Source organism: Mus pahari, chromosome 1 (genome assembly GCF_900095145.1).
Source record: "Mus pahari chromosome 1, PAHARI_EIJ_v1.1, whole genome shotgun sequence".
Lineage (NCBI taxonomy): Eukaryota > Metazoa > Chordata > Mammalia > Rodentia > Muridae > Mus > Mus pahari.
Genome location: NC_034590.1, coordinates 103,209,482 through 103,232,077, shown reverse-complemented (window position 1 = coordinate 103,232,077; position 22,596 = coordinate 103,209,482). Strand labels below are relative to the sequence as shown.

Sequence of the window (22,596 nt, the reverse complement as noted above, 5' to 3'; positions counted from 1 at the left end):
AAAAAAAAAAAAGAAAAGAAAGCAAGAGAGCCAAGTTTGATGCCCAGAACCTACATAAAACATCAAGTGTGGTGGAAGACTCTGGTGTTCTGCTAGGGGGTTTGCCTAGCCTAGTTCACTAGAGCTCTAGGTCAGTGGGACACCCTGTCTTGAAAACCATGGCGGGAGCCTGAAGATGTAGTTCAAGTATCATGAACACTGACTGCTCTTCCAAAGGACCCAGCACCCACATGCCTACTCACAACCTGCTATAAGTATAGTTCAAAGGGATTTGATTCTCTCTTCTGGACTCTGTAGAGGAACAAGGCACGTGAGTGGTGCAGAGACATATACATGCAGGCAAAACACCTGTACACATTAAATTAAAATAAAATTTAAAAACCAAGGTGGATGGCAAGAAATGACACCAGAGTGTGCCCTCTGGACTCCACACAAACGTGCACACAGGTATCCTCTCGAATAGCCAAGCAACAAAGAACAGAGAAATTTAAAAGACAAACAGGAACGAGAAACTTTTGTTATGTATCTTATGCTGGGCGGAAGCACATGAATATATATGTACCACAGACTTTAGGGGTAAGGTCGAAGAGAGACAAGAACACACAAATTCAAGGCACAGGCTCCTTGCAGGTTCACTAAGACACTGGAAGCGCTATTAACCATTCGTGAGCCCACTGCTAGTGGGGGCATCAGCAGTGCTCTGTGGAATCTGCGTATCATCTAGCCGCAGGTTCGAGACCTGGCCCGGCTGGCTCGGCCTCTGCTCGCACCCCAGGCCCTAGCCCGCCGCTTACTGTGGAGCTCCATGGTCAGCTGCTCCCCGGGAGCCCTCGGGCCCAGCCCTGGCGGCGCCGCCCTCCTAACGCCTGTCCTCGGCTGGCGTCGCTCGTGTTGCCCTGACAACCGGGGACGGGCGGGCGGGCGGGGCCCGGCGGACGGCGAGAGGGAGGGACCAAAAAGTGACGTGAAAACGCAGAGCGGCGCACGGGCGGGAGTGGCGCAGGGGGGTCGGGACCCGGGAGCGCGGTGCTTTCAGCAGAGCCGCGCCCCGAGCTCGGGAACGCGCTGTCAGCTCCTCTAGGGACCACGCGAACGTCGGCCGGGCTCGGGAAGCTCCCGCCCAGGCTCTGAGAGGCCTCGGCGGCCGCCGCTGCAGGTAACGGCAGGGCAGGCGGCGGGGGAGCAGGGAGGCCGCGCACCTGTTGCGGCCCCGCCCGACCAGGCACAGCTGACGGGGAGGGCGCCCCCAGCTCCGGAAGGAGAACCGGAGCTCCGGCCTGAGATCTTCTGGACCCTGGTGGGTTACGTCTAGGATGACCCGAGACGCGCAAGTGAGAGAACAGACCCTGCTCCAGCCGGAGGACTCGGTCATTGCACCGCCGGAACCCCAACTAGAGTCAGGGTTACCCCTGCATCTGGCGTCCGCCCAGGTCAGGGTCCTGATGACCCCGGAGATGCCCGGGTGAGAGTCGGGGTAGACCCTGTTCCTGCTGGAGGACCCAGCTTTTGCCTGCCAGTATCCTTTCTCCAGGGTGAAGGGCTATTGCTTCAGGATGTTGCCCCAAGTCATGGTCCGGACTCGGCCTCTGCGCGTGGCAGCTCTTTTCCAGGATGGGTTCCGGGATGTTGTCCCAGGTCAAGGCTAGGATGACCCTAAGACTCCGGGTTTGGGTGCCCTCAGCTCCTCCTGGAGGACTCGTCCTTTGCACCACATGTTTCAGAGAAGGGTGTTCGAATCCGTTTGCCTAGGTGAGGGTGCGAAAGCTGCTCCTGCCTCTATAGTAGGCCAAGGCTGTCTCCTGAAACTCTGGGCACTTCCACCGAGCCTAGTTCTGCTCTGTCTGTCATCCCCACTGTCACCTATCATATTTCAGGCTGTGGGCCCCTTGTGTTTAGTTTGGTGTGTGTATGTGTTACAGTACTCCTTTTTCCTGTTGATTTTTTGCAGGGGAGAGGAGGAGTCACTGAGTCAGCCAAATTGTGTAGGATACTGGTTTCAAAGACCCTAATCCAGGTTTTCCTTTAAGAAAGGCGTGAAGTGGGGAAAAAAAAACCACTAGGAGTTTTTATCTGGTATGTTGTAGAATTTTCAAACCACCTCAAAGAGTGTCATGGGTTAAGGAGAGAAGGGGGGAAAGGGGAAGGAAGGAAGAAAAATGGAGAAGAGATAAGGAAGGGAATGAGAAAGCGCAGAGGAACAGGGGAAATTGTAGGATTGATTTCCTGGTCAGCTCTGGAGATTAAAGGCCTTCCATCAACCCCTACTGCTGCCGCAGACAGGACTAGAGAAAACTGGAAGGCCCATCCAGCCCTATTGGGGTCATATAAGTGATTACTCATCCCTGCCAGTAGAGAGATTTCTACCTTGTGGCTGTCAAGGACTCAGGGGAGAATTACTTTCCCCAGGGAGTCATTCAAAGCTTAGTTGAATCCAAGAAGCATCTATTCTGTGATGGAAATGGACATTTATTATATTCTGCCAAATTAGGCTTCCCTCTCTATGAGGGTGAATTGTCAAAAGCTAGGAGGCTTACAAATGGGTGTGGACAAGAACTGTGATTTATGCAGAACTCAAACTTCCTCGGCTAAAGTATCAAACAGAGAAATTCAGGTTCCTGTAACTTAGAGGACGGAGGAGACAGAGTAAGATTCTGGGTGCTCTGTACACAGTATTTCCCAAACACTGATTCTCGGAAGCAAAATCACAATGACGCTTTCCCATGCAGGAAGACATGGTTATAATGGGACAGCAAATGTCACAAACCTGCCAACACACACACACACACACACACACACACACACACATACACACAAGAGAGAAAGTTAAAATGTCAGAAAACCAGTAGCCTAGATATTGAGGGATGGGGTCCTTTTTTTTCCCCCTTCTTAAATAAGAGTGGAGATCTCCATGCTGAGGTAATAAAGACTAAATGTGGCAATTGTGTGTGGAAAATGTGGAAATAGAAATTGCTGACCGAGTAACCTTGTAATGCTTTAGAAGAGACCTAATCCTAGAAGTGGGTGTTGAGGAAGTCTCAGTGCATAAAAGCAGTTACCTGTGAAGCCAAGCTCTTCAGGGGATGTGGAGCCTTTGAAAGAAACAACTGACTAGGGGGAGGAGTGAGAGGGGAAGGCACTAAAATGTCCAAGGGAGAGACGGTGTTCATCACACATTTCCCCTCTAGCACCTAGCACAGTGTACTTCCTCAGTGAATGGGAACTTCCGTGTAGGGATGTGTTTTATCCTGAGAGAAGATGCTCGTGGCCAGAGCACTGTTACTGGGCTAGGGTTTGGAGATGAAGGATAAAGATTTTATTGTCACTTTGGGTTCTTTCTGCTCTTACGTCCATTTCCTTTGGCTGTCATGTTCAGAATGTTATTGGTGGCCAAAGGAAAATCAAAGAGGCACTCTGTGGGGGCTTTTTCTTTGTTTTTAAGTTTCCAAGTTTCTTTGTGCACAGAGCTGTGAAATCCAGGTAGCAAACCAAAGAAAGCAGCCTTAGCAGGGAATAACAAGGTGGCCAGGAAGACTTAAAAAGTGCAACCTTTCTTTTTCTTAGATCTCTGGCCACTCCCAGAATGAAAACTAAAGACAACTCAGAGGTTAGCTTTATTTAGCACAAATAGGGCAGCCAGGATTACATCACTTGAGCATGTGGGTTCTGTCTCCTGCCCCCACTATCATAACTGGGAGAACCACTTTGCTTTGAGGAGTTTTGGGTTTTAACTCTCTGCTACTTTCTGAATTCATTAAGAGGCTCAGTCAAAGGTAGGATACAGCCTTGTTTCCATATCTGCTTTTTCCCCCAAACCTGTTTCAAACTAGACTCAAACCACTGGGCTCCCTGAACACCTGCCTCTGCTCTTTTCCCCATCAGTGGTGAGGTGTAATGGGGCTGCAGTATCTGGCTGTTTCTCCTCCCTCCCCAGCACATCTTCTAGGGGAAGCCTCATGCCCATTCAAAGAACTCTCCCACTAGAGGGACTCTACAGTGGAGCACTTAGCTAAATCTACACTTTCCTTGTAATAATCATCTCTCGTTTTGTTTTTGGATCTTGAGCCTCTGATCAAGCTTTTGTTTCCTGTTATATAAACCCATCCCTTTAGTAAGGGGTGGGCTTTGGCTTGGATGGGATGGTAACAGAGAGGATAGCTTCCAGTCTTTTTGTTAGTCTTTTTTTCTCGGCACACCTCTTTGGGAAAGCCAGCCTCTGTTGGCTCATTTATAGTTTAGTGAGAATCACAATAAATTATGTGTTATTGTAGGGACTGGAGGATAATTCAGTTGGTAGACTACTTAGCCTATACTAAGCCCTAGGTTCAGTTCCCAGCAAGTATAAACTGAATTCAGTGTCCCACCATGGTAACCCCAGCACTGGTGAGGTAGAAGAAGAAGATTAGCAATTGAAAACCATTCTTTTTTTTTAAAGATTTATTTATTTATTATATGTAAGTACACTGTAGCTGTCTTCAGACATTCTAGAAGAGGGCATCAGATCTTGTTACGGGTGGTTGTGAGCCACCATGTGGTTGCTGGGATTTGAACTCCGGACCTTCAGAAGAGCAGTCGGGTGCTCTTACCCACTGAGCCATCTCACCAGCCCCTGAAAACCATTCTTGAGCCAGCCGAGTGGTGGCAGCGCGCACACCTTTAATCCCAGCACTTGGGAGGCAGAAGCAGGCGGATTTCTGAGTTTGAGGCCAGCCTGGTCTACAGAGTGGGTTCCAGGACAGCCAGGGCTACACAGCGAAGCCCTGTCTCGAAAAACAAAAAACAAAAAACAAAAAACAAAAAAAAAGAAAGAAAGAAAGAAAGAAAGAAAGAAAGAAAGAAAGAAAGAAAAAAGAAAACCATTCTTGGTGACATAGTGAGTTCAAGGCTAGCCTAGGCTACAAGACCCAGTTTCAAGTAATAATGTGTTAGTAGATATGGATACTAATACCTTCCATGTTTCAAAACACCCATTAGTTGTGGAGTTTTAAGTGGAAAGGGAAATGTTGGCGTAGGGCAAACACTTACTGAACAGTAACAGTGTGCTACCCTAATATAGGGTACATTAGTGTGTACCCTAATGTGTGACCCCAGTATCCTTGTCTCATAAATAGAGTCTAGGAAATGCCCTTGGTGATGGGTGGGTGTGAGGGCAAGAGGGCTTCCCTGTCAAAGGATTACTTGGGCAGTGGACAAAAGGCAACAGAAAGCAAGTGTGGGCAGTAATTGATGCTGGCTGAATATGTACAGACGCATACATAGAAGAGATGGACTTGAAGCTAAAGGTGCTAGGACGAGATTACAGAGAGCCTAGGGACTGAGTCTTTCTTTAAAGGGAATAAAAGTTTGGGTCATTTTCCATTTGGAAAGGATCAAAAATTAGTGGAAAGTCAAAATTAGAGACAGAAAAACAAAATGGGAGGGGCTTTTGGTTTTGTTTAAGGTATGAAGACAAGGTCACAAAGAGTAGGTGCTGATGATTGTGGAGCCAGTGTCACAGGAGGGAGCCACTGGTGTCATAGGGGAGGAGGGAGCCACCAGAGGGAGCAGAACTCAGAGGTCTTGGTGAAGGAGAAACCAGGCCACCTCTCATGTCTAACATGAGGGGAAGGTGGGCTCTCCTACTATTTGTTGAAGTCTAGAACCCAAAAGAAGGGAGCAAGCTTTGTAAAGAATTTGATGAACGGACTGTGTACTACGCTCAGGTTGAAATATGAGTGCATGCCTGTTGTGTTTCCTATAAGCAATAGACAGACATGTGGGTCTGCAACCACTAAAAGAAGTCTATGGAAGCCAGGAAACTGTACCAAGTGTTTGGGACCATTTTCTCCATAGGAACTTTAGTGAGAAAAAGGGATTCAGGAGTCTGGGGCACATATATTTTACAATGGAGTGGGATGGTGGTAGGAGAGCACTAACAGAGGAAGGAAAGGACAAGCCAGGGAGTAAGCTGGGACTGTGAGAAGAGCCCAGGAGTGCGGGTCTGGTCATTCCCTCAAATGACTGTGCCTTCCCATCCTACTCTATTAATCCTCTTACCAACCCCACCCCTGCTCCACCCTCCACCAGCTCCTGGTCATTCTTAAAGTGAATGCAGAATGAATACACATTGTCAACAAGAAAAGAAAGCTGCTTAGTATTTGTAGGGCTCAAGGTCTCCATTTAGAACAGTAATTCATGAAAAGGTAACGTCAGAAGTTTGTCTAATGATGCCTCGAGTGGGGACTAGGGTGTGGCACTTGGCTGTTTATAGCAGAGCATGGTGGTGAATGGTTGTAGTCACTGCACTCGGGTGCTTAGGGCAGGAGGGAAAGGGTAGCCTGGGCTACATAGTAAAGCTCATCTTTCCAAATAAGTAAACAAATGACTTTTAAAAAGTTTAATAACAAGGCAGATTATTCAAGCAGAGGCAGGCGGATTTCTGAGTTCAAGGCCAGCCTGGTCTACAAAGTGAGTTCCAGGACAGCCAGAGCTATCCAGAGAAACCCTGTCTCGAAAAACCAAAAAAAAAAAAAAAAAAAAAAAAAAAAAAAAAAGGTTAATAAGATGGCTAAAAGTTTATTTTGCAGATTTCAGAGGTAAAATAAAAATGTCATATTTCTTGGCGAGATCTCAGCTGTATTGAACAGAATCCTACCTGTTCATTCAGAAGTAAGCCACACTAGCATTCTGTTAGTGTGCTGTGCTAACCCTGCTTTAAGGAGCCCTTAAAGTATTACACAACTGAAATTAACTTAAAAATAATATTGAAAAGCACCTAGCAGTCTGGTGGTGAGAATTTGTAGCCAAACCCTTTATTTTCACACTTCACTGTGAGGCGTTCCATGTATAAATATTAAGAAGTCTTTCTGGCCATGTACTGTGGCACAGCCTTTAATCCTAGCACTTGGGAGGCAGAGGCAGGAGATCTCTGTGAGTTTGAGGCTAATGTATCAAGTTCTAGGCTAGACAGGATTATGTAGAAAGACCTGTCTCAACAAACAAACAAACAAACATGTCAATAAAAAGTCTAAATCCAAAAGAATTTAAAGTATAATGTATGGTTTTTAAACATTCCCTGTAGGACCAGCTAGATGGCTTAGTGCATTGGTGTTTGGTTCTCGGCCTTCCTGATGCTGAGACTCTTTGTTCCTCATATTCTGGTGACCCCCAGCCATAAGATTATTTTTGTTGCTATCTCATAACTGTATTTTGCTACTGTTCTGAATCCTAATGTAAACATCTGTGTTTTCTGATGGTCTTAGGGGACCCCTTTAAAAGGGTTATTTGACCTCCAAAGGAATTGCAACAGGTTGAGGACTACTTAGTGGGTAAAGGTGTTGCCACTAAGCCTATGAAACTGAGACCAATCCCAAGAATCCACATGGTAGAGAGAGCTGACTCTTGATATCCACATCAGTACCCTCATGGCCCCCATACAAAATAAATACATAATGTAAAATTTTTTATTCACTGTGTAATTGATTATTCAAGCTGCATTTGATACAGAGCAATGCCCAGTTAAGACTGGCTTTCTAGGCAATTTTCCCAAAGCAGATGAATTTTTCACCTGCTTTGGGAAAATTGCCTAGAATGCATCATAACACAGCATGCATTTGTAGAGGTCAGAGGTAAAATTTTTAAATTTTATTTTTAATGGATGGTCTACCTGTGTGTGTGTGTCTGGGTCACTCATGTGTCTAATGCCGGAGGAGAATGTTGGATTCCCCTGGAAGAAGTGTTTCAGATGGTGGGGAGCATTCATATATGTGCTGGGATACTGAACCCAGGTCCTCTGGAAGAACAGCCAGTGCTCTTTTTTTTTTTTTTTTTAAGATTTATTTATTTATTATATGTAAGTAGCTGTCTTCAGACACTCCAGAAGAGGGTGTCAGATCTTGTTAGGGATGGTTATGAGCCACCATCTGGTTGCTGGGATTTGAACTCCAGACCTTTGGAAGAGCAGTTGGGTGCTCTTACCCACTGAGCCATCTCACCAGCCCCAGCCAGTGCTCTTAACTGCTGAGCCATCTCTCTAGTCCTAAAGATGATTCATTTACTTAAACTCAATGTCAATGTTTTGAAGTCTAGAAATAAGATTTTAAAAATAAATTTTGAATTTTGACGTCATCTTTTCTAGAGATATTTTTAACGACTACTGGAAAACAAATGTGATATATGTTGGAGAAGGCTGGGCCTGTGACAACATAGGCAGAGAAAGACTGAGTCTTGCTGTGCAGCCCAGCCCTGTCTTGAATTTCTGGTCTTGCCTCAGACGTGGGCCCACTGGGGTTGCAGGAGCTTTCTGAGTACTTCAGGAACATGACCCCATTGTGTCACCGGAATCACTCCATAGCTGAGAAAGTACATATGCTAAGCATTTGACATGTAGCACCACAGGGCAGTTAGAATCATACTTTCAAATACATAAGCAAGACTCGAAAACAGGCCTGTACCCGTTTTACTTCAAAAACATCATTTTATTTACACTAATTATATGTGTATATTTGTGTACATATGTATGTATGTATGTATGTATGTATGTATGTAATGCATCATAACACAGCATGCATTTGTAGAGGTCAGAGGACAGCTTCCAGCATTCTGTTCTCAGGTAATCAGGCTTGGCCAAAGTATCTTTCCCCACCCCCATTTAAACACCATCTGAACACCTCCCATGGGGTCAAGTATTTCTTTCACCTGTACTGATACCATAGAAACCTATTTTCTTTTATCTTTTGAAACAGGATCTCACTGTGTAGTTCTGGTTCTCCTAGACCAGGCTGGCCTCAGACTCACAAAGATCTGCCTGCCTCTGCCTCCTGGGTGCTGGAAGTCAGGGCATGGGCCACTGCACCCAGCCAACCTCCTGTTCATTAAAGAACTTGGAACATGGAGTGCTTGTATGACTCAGCAGGCACCATACACTTATCCCAGATCAAGCTGGGGCCAGACTGCCTCACTTCAAACACCTGCTGTATCACGGCCAAGATGCTAAAAGCTAGATAAATTAACCAAGCCTCTGAAGGCTTACATTTCCTCATTTGAAAAAAATGGGGCTAATAAAGTAAATCCTCATGGGGTTCTTAAGGGTTTAAAGGAAATAATCCATATAAAGTGCTTAAGTGCTTATCAGCATCTGGCATAAAGTAAGCGTGCTGTGAGCGCTAATCAGCAGAATTATCATCATCATCATTGTTAGTCCATCTTCAGGAGTGTGTGGACCCATGCTCTCCAACTGTGGTCTGCAGACAGGTGTTGGCTCCATCCAGCCCTTCTGTCAAGGTTACAGTGGAGAGGCAGTGAGTTCATTTTACACTCTGGTACCAGCTTCTTAGCTTGCCATACATCAGCACTTTGCATAAAATTGCCATGGAATTTTGGACCCACAATCACATGCTCAAAAAAAAAAAAAAAAAAAAAAAACAGATGGCCTTTTATCCTGAAAGCCACTAGCACTCATTTGCAGTCTTCATTACTTCTCTTTGGTGAGTTGTAAGTATATTGCTTGTCGCTTCAGCAAATCCTTGCTGATCACACAGCCCACGCACACCCTGTATCTATTTTCTAGGAGTTGCAAAGATAACTCTGGAACTACCTCTAAGCTAGAGCAAGAGGGAAATGGGTAAGTGTGGGAGGTGGCACGTTTTGAGCACACAGTGTTTGTAGGGGTTTTATAGCCTGGTCACAGGGGCTCCTGCTTCCATGAGAAGAGAGCACTTGTTACTCCTCCAGCATCATGTGGCATCACAGAGGTCACCGGTCCTGTTTTTAAAACAGCATTTGAATCTTATAGAAATATGCAACATCTGAATGAGAAAATAACTTTTAAAGATTATTATTAAGAACCCATCTTCTTGGGCTGGAGAGATGGCTCATGGTTAAGGGCACTGACTGCACTTCCAGAGGTTCTGAGTTCAATTCCCAGCAACCACATGGTGGCTCACAACCATCTGTAATGGGATCCGTTGCCCTCTTCTGGTGTGTCTGAAGACAACTACAGTGTACTCATATACATAAAATAAATAAATAAATCTTAAAAAAAAAAAAAAAAAAGAAGAACCCATCTTCTTGTAACTGAAAGTGGGAGTCATGAAAAATGTAGCAAAGTAGAGGGTTTCTGGACACACAGCAACCCCAGATTAATTAAAAATCTAACTGGAAATGAATCTAGGTGTTTCTGGCATTGCTTTTCTTTGTTGTATTGTGCAGCTTCGTGGCAGTCTTGGTCCTGAGCATACAACATATACACTTTGTTTTGTGCCAGCAGAAAATCCAGTGCCAACAAGCTCTGCCTGAAACACTAGGGCTCAGATTCCAAACCATTGTGTGCTACGATGGCAGGTGCTCTGTCTGGTGTTTTTTTGTGGTGTATGTATGTGTAGAGGTGTCTGTGCACATGGGCATGTGACTGGAGAGACCAGAGGTCATTGTCAAGTGTTTTCCCTGGTGAGTTACCCTTATATTTGGGGACAGGATTTCTAGTTGCACCTGGGGCTCACCACCTTGGCCCAAACTGGCCAGCAAACTTGTAGGATCCTCCTGTCTCTGCCCCTCTTCCCCAGTGAGATTACAGATATGCACCTCCACACTCAGCTTTTCGTGGATGCTAAGGATCGAACCCATGTCCTCATGCATGAGCAACAGGTTCTTTATCAACTGAGCCAGCTCCACAGTACCTGATTTTTAGTGTTCTTATTGTGCATCGAGAGATTTCCGCTATTATGAAAACAGTGGTTTAGTTACAGAGAACAAAGAGTGATTACTTTGTACCATCTTTCCTTAGTGTGCATCAAATTACCGTATCTTTTGGATTCTGGTATGTCAGAATCCCTGGTTTTAAAAAGTGCTGTTTGTATTGCTCACTTAAATTTCAGGGGGAGAATTATATAAAATTCGGCCTAGGACAGAATTTTCTAATATTGAAGTCTCCTTGAATGCACTTCTGCCACTTATGTTATGAATTTGTACAGAGACTGACATTCTCAGCAATTAATGATTCTAAAATTAAAATGTCAGTTAACCTTAAAAAAACACCGAAGAGGCTTCCTTTCCAGCAGTATATCCAGCCAAGGTTTTATTCTTTGTGCAAAAATAAATTCATCTCATTAGTACACAATTTTGCCTTTAATAAATGGTGATACTATACATATGCCAAAGAATAATTTTAAAAGTGAATTCTGGGGTGTTGGAGAAATGGCACAGTGGTTAAGAGCATTGGCTGGTCGGGCGTGGTGGCGCACGCCTTTAATCCCAGCACTTGGGAGGCAGAGGCAGGCGGATTTCTGAGTTCGAGGCCAGCCTGGTCTACAGAGTGAGTTCCAGGACAGCCAGTTCCCTCAAGATCTACACATCAGTGTAGATCTTGAGGGAACATCAGAGAGATCAAAATCCTGGAGAGCTTTTACAAAAATGAGTACATTTTGCAAATTGGCTACATATAAAGTTGGACATCATGTAAAAGAATAACTTAAAAGAGGTAAGATATTTTATATGTGTCCTGTGAACTCAATGTTGAGACCAACTGATTTGTCAGACCTACTTGAAAATAATGTTAAAGGCTTTTGTTAAGAAATGTTCCTTAGCAGGGGCTGGAGAGGTGGTTCAGTGGTTAAGAACATTTGTTGCTCTTCCAGAGGACTCAGGTTCAATTCCCAGCATCCATGTGTCAGGTCACGGCCATACGTAATTCCAGTTATGGGATCCAACTTCCTGCAAAGCACAAGGCATACACATGGTGGACAAACGTGCAGGAGGCCAAACATCTATAAATATAAAATAAATATAAAAAAATAAAAAGGAGAGGTGCTCCTTAGCTGCTAATAACCCTTAGGGATTTGTTGTTACATGAATTTACTGGTTTACTGGTTTCTCCTGCTGTGTGCAGGCGTTGTGGCATGTGCCTTAACCTTACATGTGCCTTCCTGGTTTCTCCAGAGCTGGATCTCATGGGCAACTTTAAAAACCTAAAGTCGGGTGAGGGAAAGATAGACAGTGTTGAGGAAACTCGTGTACTGTCAAAGTCAAGAGGAAAATGTAAGGAAAGGCGGAGGACATTTAAAGTTGACCAAGAAACATCAAGCCATTCCATATGTGTGTGAAAAGCCCTTGTACCGCAGTGTGTCAGGCCACTTGGGCTCTGGCTCCCTCTCATTGTTGAAATCCCAGCGCCCAGATCTGCCTGTCTCTCCTGCATGGGCCATGGGCCAGCTTTCCTTCTTTTAGTTGCTTGTCAATAAGATGGAGGGTTTCATGGGCAAAGAATTTCCATTTTGACACCCCCTGTGCCTTGGCTGGACTGGAGGCCCGGGAAAGAAGCCAGCCATTCGCTGCCCATTCGCACCGTCCCAGCATGGCCACCATGCAGAGGTGCAGCAGGCCAAGTGTTGGCTGAATGAATGAGGAAACCTGAAAATGCAGACACTGAGAATGAGAAGACTGGTTGGGTTGTGAGTGCTGCCTGTGGGACAGTGTGTCAGATGTCTTAAAGACATAAAGTTCCTGAAGGTCCCAACATGGATCCTCTATTCAGTTAGTTTGTACTCCAGGTTCAGGATCCTAGGGATTAGCAAAGCTCCAGCAGTAGTCTAAGTGAAGACAGTGGGTGGATGGGTAACTCCCCCGTGTGTGAGGCTGTGGCCTCTCCATTGTCAGCCGCAGAGGCCTGTGAGGTGCTGGAGCAAGTGTAATGCCTGCTGGGTTCTGAATCTCAGGGCAGCCCTCTCATTTCTAACAGTAACTCCTGAAGGGACCAAGGACAACCCAACTCAGTAGGTACTGGACTGATGAAATCTAAGCGCAGGTACACACTATTGAGTTTATGAATTTGCCCACTTACCCACTCCCCTCTTCTAAGCAAGGGAATATAACACACTATTGTCAAAAAGGAAAAAAGTGTCACCATGGTAGCATCCTAACGAGGTGATTAGACATTATTCAGCAGTATTAAGAGATCTGGAAAGCTGGGCGTGGTGGCGCACGCCTTTAATCCCAGCACTCGGGAGGCAGAGGCAGGCGGATTTCTGAGTTCGAGAGTTCGAGGCCAGCCTGGTCTACAGAGTGAGNGAGTTCGAGAGTTCGAGGCCAGCCTGGTCTACAGAGTGAGTTCCAGGACAGCCAGGGCTACACAGAGAAACCCTGTCTTGAAAAACCAAAAAAAAAAAAAAAAAAAAAAAGATCTGGAACTCTGAACAGTGATGTGGCAAAACCCAGCTGTACAGTAAGGATGTAAGATAGTCTGCAATGGAGGCAGGGGCCAGGGGGCAGGTACAGGGGGTCGCAGAACCCATGCATGATGGCCTAAGGGAATTTGAGAAATCTGGGGAATTTGTTAAGGACTCGTGGACTGACTTTATGTGGGGGAGCTTGATAAAAATCTCCCTGTGGTGTTAACATCGTACATCCAGTCTATGGACAATTGGTGAATGTCTCATATGTGCCAGATCCTGTTGTAGATGCAGTGTGCAAAGTAGAGAATCAGAGCCTGCTTCGTGGAGCTTGCCTTCTGGTGGAGGGGAAGTACAGATGGTGAAAGGTGTCATGGAGTGGAGAGAAGGAGGCCAGGGGATCCTTTCCTGAGCCGACGACACTTGGCAAGCCTTTGTCAAATAAGGGAGTCAGACATTGACCATCTGAGGAACATTGAAGCACAGGAGAGCAAGAACAGGGCCAGAGGCTCAGTAAGGGAGCCTGGGCTGAGGAAGAGTGAGACAGCTGTTGGGGGGTAGGCAAAGTGGCACCAGGTCTGTCAAACACTCCTGTTAGGGCACCACCATTGCTTCTGGGTTTAGGAGACACTTCCTCCAGCTTCAGTAGTCTCAGGTCTTTGTAGTTTTCCTTATCTCCCACAGACTACAGCCCACCAGGCTAGCCTGGGGTAGTGTGAGCTCAAGGTCCATGGTTACAACGGCGGTGGCAGGGCCCCTTTTCCTTATGCTGTACTAAGGTGATGCTCATGGCTTTCAGGAATTAGGCACCTGTGAGACCTTTTGAGGTGTTTTGTAGACTACTCCACTTCCCAAATCTGCTGGTGTCTACTGTCCCTTTGTGAGTTAAAGTCAAAAGGACTATTTATAGGAGCAATTGAGCTCAATGGGAAAAAGCACAGTTACTCACTGCCCACATCTTTTGAAAGATCAAGCAGAGGATCTGAGATTAAAAAAAAAAAATCAACGGGCCAGTGTAGATCAGTGTTGGAGTGCTAACGTGATATACATAAAGCCTCTAGTTTTCACCCATCGGCGTGAGAGACATATTCAAGGATAACTTCAGATATTCTGGTCCGAGCAACTGAAGGAATTAAATGAGATGGAGCCAGGTGTATGTATGACTTTGAGGTCATGTTGGGAGCTGTGGTTCAGACATACAAAGTTTGAAGTGCTTATTCAGTATCCAGGGGGCAGGTAAGGAGAAGATGGTTGACCACATATGACTGGAAGACAGGAAAGCAGGGCATAAGGGCACAGAAGTGGGAGGCAAGGGGAAAGCAGCACCCCATTATCCAGGAGAAGGGCAGAGGTCTAGGGACTGTGTCCAAAAAGACCCAAACACAGGAATACACATGAGGAGCCAGTATGTTGAAACAAAGTAGACCTAGGAGAAAGCAAATGGCCTGGCTCTCAGACTTCATCCTTGCTTTTCTGCGAACTGCATTTCTAGAATTATCTGAGCAGACCTCATACATATAAATGACCCAAACATAGCTTTTGCTCTCAACTTCTGATTCTTGCTTAATAAGCTGTTACATACAAATGTTTGGTTTTTGATGATGATGTTGTTTTTGTGGATACCCAACTGCAAGTTGTTACAGATACACTTCAAAGTCCAGAGAAACTGCAGTTTATGGTGCATACTGGGGTCACTTTGAAAAGAAGTCTTTCAGATTCAGATTTCTTCTTTTTGTTTATTTGTTTGTTTGTTTTTTTGATTTTTCGAGACAGGGTTTCTCTGTATAGCCCTGGCTGTCCTGGAACTCACTCTGTAGACCAGGCTGGCCTCGAACTCAGAAATCCGCCTGCCTCTGCCTCCCAAGTGCTGGGATTAAAGGCGTGCACCACCACGCCTGGCAGATTTCTTTCTTTTTTTTTTTTTTTGTTTTTTGTTTTGTTTTGTTTTGTTTTTTGTTGTTATTAGATTCAGATTTCTTATAGTAAAATGTCTATACTGAAACAATTTTAGCTAAATTTTATTTGAGTGACATATACTCTACCATATTTGCCTGCTCAGCCCCTCTCTTCCCCCCTCCTTCTCTCCCTCCTTTCCTTTCTTCTTTGCCTTTGAGTATCATATATCGAAGGTTGGCCTAAAGTTCACCAGGTAGCTGAAGATGACCTTGAAATTCTAAGTCTCCTGCCTCCACCTCTCCAGTGCTGGGGCATGAACTCAGGGCTTTGTGTGTATTAGAAAAGCACTTTGCCAACTGAGCTATAACCCTGTCTTCTGTATTCTCTTTTCCTTCTGCTAATGTAGGGCATAGGCCACTTGTGCATTTTTAATTACTGCTAGGGAAAAATAGATTCACATAGCTTAGTACAGATTTAGGCTCAATGAAGCCATGTGTCCAAACATCACTGGGCCTCAAATTCAACCTCCATTTGGGTCTTAGCCATGTCCATATCTGACACACAAGCCACAGTCACTAGAAGTCACTCTGACTGCTCCAGAGTCTGGGAACTTAATCACTTGACTCCTCAAACTCACCAGTTTACACTGAAGCCCTTTGTGGACTCAAGCTCTACAAATATTTTTCAGTCAAGCCTGTCTGTCTGATTTCTAAGGCAGGGTGGAGAGCTTCCCTGGGTGAGTGACTGATGACAGGTTGCAGGAGTACTGAATCACTGAGGCAAGCGGAGCTCCAGGGCAACCGTCTGGTTTTGGCTCTTCTCTACTCAAGGAAATATGAGGACAACATTCTGCTGTGGTAGCTTACAGTGATAATGACCCTGAGTTGCTAAGAAAAGTTAAACTGTGGGTATATGTTATGTCAAGGCTGCAAGGTTCCCCACCCAGGAGCATGGCAGCATCACCTTCTGAGATCCCTTGGATTGAGAAGGCTACTGAGAGTAGTGCTTAGGGCTCAGGCATGCTTGGTAGCCCTAGGGCGCCTTCCTTAGCACTCTCAACTTGGAGGCTTTTGCTGTTTATCCACTGCTGTGGCCTGAGAATCCCAGAATGATAGCCAGCTCCAGAGCAGAGTGTTTGATGATAGCCCCATGGGAGTGACTCAGCATCACTTCACTGTGTCTCTTTGTCACAGCTTGGACTCCTTTCTCTCAGCGTAGTGGCCATCTTCCAGTCCACCATAGCTGTAAAGTGGTGTGAGCACAAGGTGTGAGCCCCAGGTGTCTAGAAAGAACACTGCTCAGAAGACATGTTTATCCCTGAGGGCTAGCACAGCCATTCCTTTTGTCACGTTCAAAGACAGCTGTAGCTTCCAAGCAAGTAAGAGTTGGTTCAAAGCCACGTGTGAGGGACAAACCAGGAGCAACAGAGTTAGGTTGTCCTGAGTACCACATTCCAAGAACAGAAGAGAGTCAGATCAGTCCATTTGCCAAACATGAGTGGGGACGTCAGTTAGGTGGGCCGGAGAGCCAGGGAATCCCTGCTTCAGGCTCCATGCTCTGGGTTGCATGGAAGCCAGTGGTCTGCTCAACAGTGACCGTCCGTTCCAAGCTTTGCTTAGTAGGAGTAGGAAGTTAGGTCCCATGCAGTGGTTGGTGATGAGTGTCTACTAAGAGGACTAACAGTAGATAATTTTGACTATCCAAACCATTGCATCTCTCTACAACTATGAAGGTGTAGTCATTAGCCTTCAGGACCAGCCACATGCATGTAGCTCAAGTTCTGTGGAACTGTACTGATTACACCCAAGTGCATACCAGAAATCAACAGAAACATATTCAGTAAACATGGTAGCTGCACTATGCCTTTTACTTTTATTTTTATTTATTCTTTCAACTAAATAATTATACATGAGTGTTTGTCTCCATGTATGTCTGTGTACTACATGAATGCAGTTTCCAAGAGGGCCAGAGAGGGCATCAAAATCCCTGGATCTTGAGTTAAGGATAGTTGTGAACTGCCACATGGGTGCTAGAAATCAGTCCCAGGTCCTCTGGGAGATAGCTACTGCTCTTACCTGCTGAGCCATTGCTCCAGTCCCTTATGCTTGTTTTTAAAAGTAAAATTGGTAAGTAGTTCCTAAGGCAATCAGGGATGCAGTATGATAGCAGCATAACTTACAAGGACTACAAGGGTGAACTCTGAGACATGATTATGATTAGAACAGAAGAAAATGTGAGCTGGAGGCTGAACCTTCGCTCCCTAGCTGGGTCTGCAGCTTAGACCTACTGAAGTCAGAGTTTGCCGGTCTGGTGTCTCAAGCTGCCCTGTTTCCTGCTGCTGTCTGGGTAGTCTCATCTCACACCCTAGGAGCTGTGAAGGAAAGAGAGTCTACGCTGTAATCCCACATTTGCATTATGCAATATTGTAATTCCATTTTAGTTTGGAAATGGGATGCATTTTTCAGAACCCTACTAAGAGCTGGGAAGTGAGTGTCCAGTTCCCCAACCCGTGAGTACCTCTGCCCTGTGTGTGTGTGTGTGTGTGTGTACTGCCTGGTGCCCACAGATGCTTCTTGAATGACTGGCTTCCCAGAACCTACTGGGCCAGCGGGCAGATCTTTTCTTCCTCCTTATTAATCAGGGTCAGCCTAGGAAGCAGTGGAAGGCTGACCCTGTAGGCTTCCGGTGGCACAGTACTGTGAAGGGTGTGTGGGAGGTTACTGCTGTTAGTCTTGTTTTATGACTTCTTTTTTTTTAACTTGCGTTTTCCATGTTGTTTGTTTTATTTTGTTTTAAGTTTTCACCTGGCTGATATGAGAAGGGACTTTCCCCCAGCATCACTAATTGGCTTATTTTCCCCTGTTAATCTCTAGTAATTAGAGATAGAAGAGGAAAAAAAAAATGTCTCACGTGACATGTTAAGAATATGTCCTTGGTATAGATCTTACCTTTCCCTAGGCAAGCTATCTTTGTCTAGATTAAAAGTTATCTTTTATTATTTTGGCCCTGACTTGTTGGGGGTCACACCTAGGAATCTCAGAAAGTACACTGGAGACTTATGATTTAATGAAACAAAGGCCATCTCAGCAAAAGATAGGAAAAAAGAATGCATTCACTTAGCTGGCTGACATTTCTAAGCCAGCTTGAGCAGAAGTAGAATGTCAGGTTTCTTAAATGGGCTGTTACACTCAAGGCATGCTGGGTAATAGGAAACTTACCAGGGTTTAGGGACCACTCTCCAGACAGGCACAGCTCTCCCCTTTATAAAGTCCGTGCTCTTTGTCGTGGGATTAGGTGATCACGTGACTGATTAGCCTCACAATTCCGATCAGGCCCCCTGTTGCTTTTCATTCACAGCCTCTGTGAGCAGAGGCCTGGACAGAGGTCAGGGAAGGAGCACTAGGCTCAGTGAGGATCATTTTCCAAAGCTGCTCGCTCCTGTACGAGCCGGTGGAAGCAGGCCGCAGCCGGGACAGACTGTAGCTAGGTAATTGAAAAGGCTGAGTGCTTTGAGCGTGTCTAGGGTTTCTGTTTTTAACTTCTTGTATGTTACTCGATTTTACACTCATCTTTCCGTGTGTTTGTTTTTAGCGTGGTTTATTGAAAGCCATGTAACAGACCAAGTGCGCTGAAGTGAGCCAGCACCGAGGGTAACCCAGCAACGAGGGACACGGGTTTGAAGAATTAATTTGCTGAAATTCCCGAACTGGGCCTGGGAGCCTGGCTGAGTTTGTGAGCGGGCCTCACACCCTCTCTGCAATGGGCTGCTGACAGACTGGACTGTGGAATGTGACCAGCATGAGCTCACTGCGGGAAGAAATGGATGAAGAGGAACTGGAGCATCCGAACGCCTCTCCAGAAAAACGCTATTTCCCCGAGTCCCTAGATTCCAGTGATGGGGACGAAGAGGGGGCCCTGGCCTGCGAGGATCTGGAGCTGAACCCCTTTGACGGCTTGCCGTATTCATCGCGATATTACAAACTTTTGAAAGAGAGAGAAGAGCTTCCGATATGGAAAGAAAAGTACTCCTTCATGGAGAGTCTGCTGCAAAATCAGGTTGTGGTGGTGTCCGGAGACTCCAAGTGTGGCAAGAGCTCTCAGGTGAGGAGCCACTGAATGGCCTGTGGCCTTGAGGTTTTGTGTGTGTGAAATGTTGCAACCAAACAAAAAGAACATTAGCAACCCGGGACCTTTTAATCAACCTTGTCTATTATACACGGGAAACTGTTGAGTTTGCCTAGATTATCCTAGAATAACAATTCAGGTGATTTCATTTGTAGATGAAGTCTTAGAAGATGAAGTAGGAGTTATTTCCCCAACAGGTTTTAGAGAATTACCCTTGATAGTTGTTTACATGCCAGTGGGGTTAATCAAGACACCTGACTGTTCTTGCCCTTTTTTCCATCCTTTTTAAAGTTTTTTTTTTTTTTTTTTTAATGTGTATGAGTGTTTGGCCTACATGTATGTCTGTGCACCAAGTGTGTATCTGGTACATGTGTACAAGGAGACCAGAAGAGGGTGCCATCTCCCCTAGAACTGGAGTTGAGGACATTTGAGAGCCACCATGTAGGTGCCTCAAACTAAACCTAGGCCTCTAAGAGCATCCTCTTATCTGCTGAGCCATCTCTCCTGCAGGGCTGTTCTTCTGTATGAAGCTCCGAAACCAAATGCACAGGAAATTTATTTTCCTCTTGTACTTCATTTGTTTATTTTGGAGAAAAAGTCTCTTATAGCCCAGGCTGCCCTTGACTGCCTGATCTTCCTGCTTCTACCTGCCAGTGCTGGGATTATGAGTGTGTGTCACCATGCCCTGCAGAAATCCTTATTTGCCTTGCAGTAAGAAATAACAAAATGGGCTGATATTATCCTGGTCTGGGACTACATAGCGAGGAAAGAATTAGGTCTGTTAAAGGATGAATGTAGTAGCTAGGACTGTGGCCTCATGACAGAGCACTTGCCAAAAATGCCTGAGGCCTAGGTTCGATTTCTAGCATACTAAAAAGATAAATTTAGGAATATAAATTTTTCCAGTATTGATGTGAACCAAGGAGGATTTATGAACTAGGCAGAAGGTAGTGGTTTTTTTTTGCAAGTATAATTGTAGTGGGGTGGGTCCTGAGCACCAAAGATATTTACTGAATACTTCCTGTCCAGTTTGCTGTGTTTGAACTTCAACTTTTGACCCAACTGAGGTCTGTGTTTTACATTGTAGATTCTTATAATGAAATAATTAGATCGCAGAGATCATCTGATAAAAGAGCCCAGAGGTTTTTCAGATGACAGAACTGTGGTCTGGAAGCCTTTGACAATGTGTTGGCTCTGGTTGCATAGTCTCCTGAGTAGGTTGAAAAGAACACTCACCCTGAGCCTGCCTCTTCCAACTCCCCCTTAAATGTGCTTTGGAGGAAGGAGGGCTGGGCACCGATGGTTTCTATCTGGTTTATAACTGCCAGTGGTATTCTCTGATGAGTTATTTTTATATCAGTTTACTTTAATTCATTATAAGAACTAAGTAGATATTTTTTTTCTTGTTTCTGAGGACAAATGAAACTTTATTTTCAAAGTTATCTTTTTTAGATCTTGTTTTTGTGTTTATTTCAGATTGATAAATTTCAATAACAGTACAGATGTTTTCCACAGCTGTCTCCTGATTCCACAAAGATAATTCAATTCAGCATTCTCTTCCCCTCACACACACATTTTTAAAGGATGTGTTTATAAAGGATGAATGTAGTAGCTAGGACTATGGCCTCATAGCAGGGCACTTTCCAAAAATGCCTGAGGCCTAGGTTTGATTTCTAGCATACTAAAAAGATAAATTTAGTTTTTGTTACAAAACGTTTAAAGGGGTGTGTGTGTGGGGGGTGTGGTTTTTTGAGACAGGGTTTCTTTATGCAATACTGGCTGGCCACAAACATACTATGTAAACTATCTTAGTCTTGAATTCACAGATTCAACTGTCTCTGCCTCCTGAGTGCTGTGATTAACGGTGTGCACCACTACACCTGGCTATTTATTTTTATTTATGTTTGTGTGTATGTGTGTCACACGTGTGCACACCCGCCCTTAGAGGCCAAAAGAGAAATTATAGGTGGTTGTGAGCTGCCCGGTGTGAGTTTGGAATCCAAGCTCTGACCCTCTGAAAGAGCAGCGAGCTGTCTGTACCCTGAGCCATCTCTCTAGCCCATATCCATCCTTTTTAGACTAAACTGAGGTAAGGTAGCACACACCTTTAATCCCTGCACTATGAAGCAGAGGCAGGTGGATCTCTCAGTTGAGTCAGGCCTGGTATACATAGTGAGTTCAGGACAACCAGAACTACGTAGGGAGACCATGTCTTGACGAAAACTGAGAATGAAGTACTTGAAAGGCCAAGGCAGGAAGGTGAGCAGTTGCAGGCCAGCGTGGGTTACAGAACAAACTCTGTCAAGGGGAGGAGGGAGGAGGGAGAAGGTGGCATGATGCCCTTTTCTCAGCATAACAATAAGGATCAGAAAAAGGAAGTGTAATGCTGGTGTCTTGCTTTTTCCTGGCTTCCGGGCATTCATATTTTCTAGGTGGGATATCATAAAAACATTGAAATCATCCTCCAAAATGAATCCAGAATTATGTTGTATCTCTCTGTCATTTAAAACTCCTTTAGTTTGAAACAGTGTTTCCTCTGTCCCTCATGACCTTGGCATTTTCAGGGCACAGTGAGTTCTGACCTGGTGTCCTGGGTGGGTTCTGGCTGTCCCTGTGGCAGGAGGGCTGCACTGGAGCTCGCTCAGCCTGCTGTCAGGAGGGGCAGCCAGCCCTCCTCTGGGATGCTGATGTTGAATGTGTCTATTTAGAGAGATGGCACCTGCCTGGGTCTCAGTGCTAAACCTCATGTTTCCCCTCATGGTTTCATAGACTGAAATCCACCCCTTTAGGATGGTCACCTTGCACTGGTGACAGCTTGACAATGGCCCCCTAATTCTGAAATGCCTGGTGGCAGAGATCAGTATTCTAATTCTGCCTTCAAGTTGACTGTCTCAGATTCTTGAAGAGTCAGCTCTTGGTTTCTTATTTTATTTTATTTTATTTTGAGACAGAGTCTCTCTGTGTAGTTCTGACTGCCCTGGAACTTGATAAGTAGACCAGGATGACCTTGTACTCACAGATATCCTCCTGCTTCCAACATGCTGGGATTAAAAGCATGTGCCATTGTATTTAGCCTTACTATTAAAAAAATTTTTTTTTAATTATTTTGAGACTAGGTCTTATCCTGTACCCCACATTCACCTTGAACTCTCCCCTCAGCCTCCTAGATGCTGGGGTTATAAGTGTGAGTCACAACGCCTGGCTTAGCTTTCTTTTTTAGTAATTTATTTACTCTGTTCTTTGTGGGTTATCTTTTTTTTTTTTTTTTTTTTTTTTTTTTGTGATTGGTTTTTTTGTTCTGTGTGGGTTATTTTTAACTATCCTTATGCGTTCCTTGCTCGGTTTGTCCTGCTGTGGCAGGCCCCGCCCTTGCTCCTCACCCACTCTCACAGCACGATGTTCCAGGCTCCTCCCACACATTCCCTGTCCCAGCCTA

General features: G+C 45.1%; 2 protein-coding genes across 6 annotated transcripts in view; one reads left to right on the top strand and one right to left on the bottom strand.

Moving 5' to 3' along the window:
• The window catches only part of Fank1 (fibronectin type III and ankyrin repeat domains 1), a 108,657-nt gene extending 107,758 nt beyond the window's left edge, over positions 1 to 899 (bottom strand). The window contains exon 1 of the mRNA XM_021193822.1: positions 795 to 899. Coding sequence (XP_021049481.1) covers positions 795 to 807 — 13 coding nt within the window. The 5' untranslated portion in view covers positions 808 to 899. The remainder of the gene's footprint in view (positions 1 to 794) is intronic.
• Positions 900 to 954: 55 nt separating this feature from the next.
• Dhx32 (DEAH-box helicase 32 (putative)) overlaps positions 955 to 22,596 on the top strand; it is a 57,338-nt gene continuing 35,696 nt past the window's right edge. Inside the window, exons 1-2 of one of the 5 annotated variants that reach the window (XM_021193794.1) lie at positions 955 to 1,156; positions 18,627 to 19,136. In XM_021193794.1, coding sequence (XP_021049453.1) covers positions 18,834 to 19,136 — 303 coding nt within the window. In that variant the 5' untranslated portion in view covers positions 955 to 1,156; positions 18,627 to 18,833. The other 4 variants (XM_029535480.1, XM_029535478.1, XM_029535483.1 and 1 more) reach the window with 4 other exon arrangements.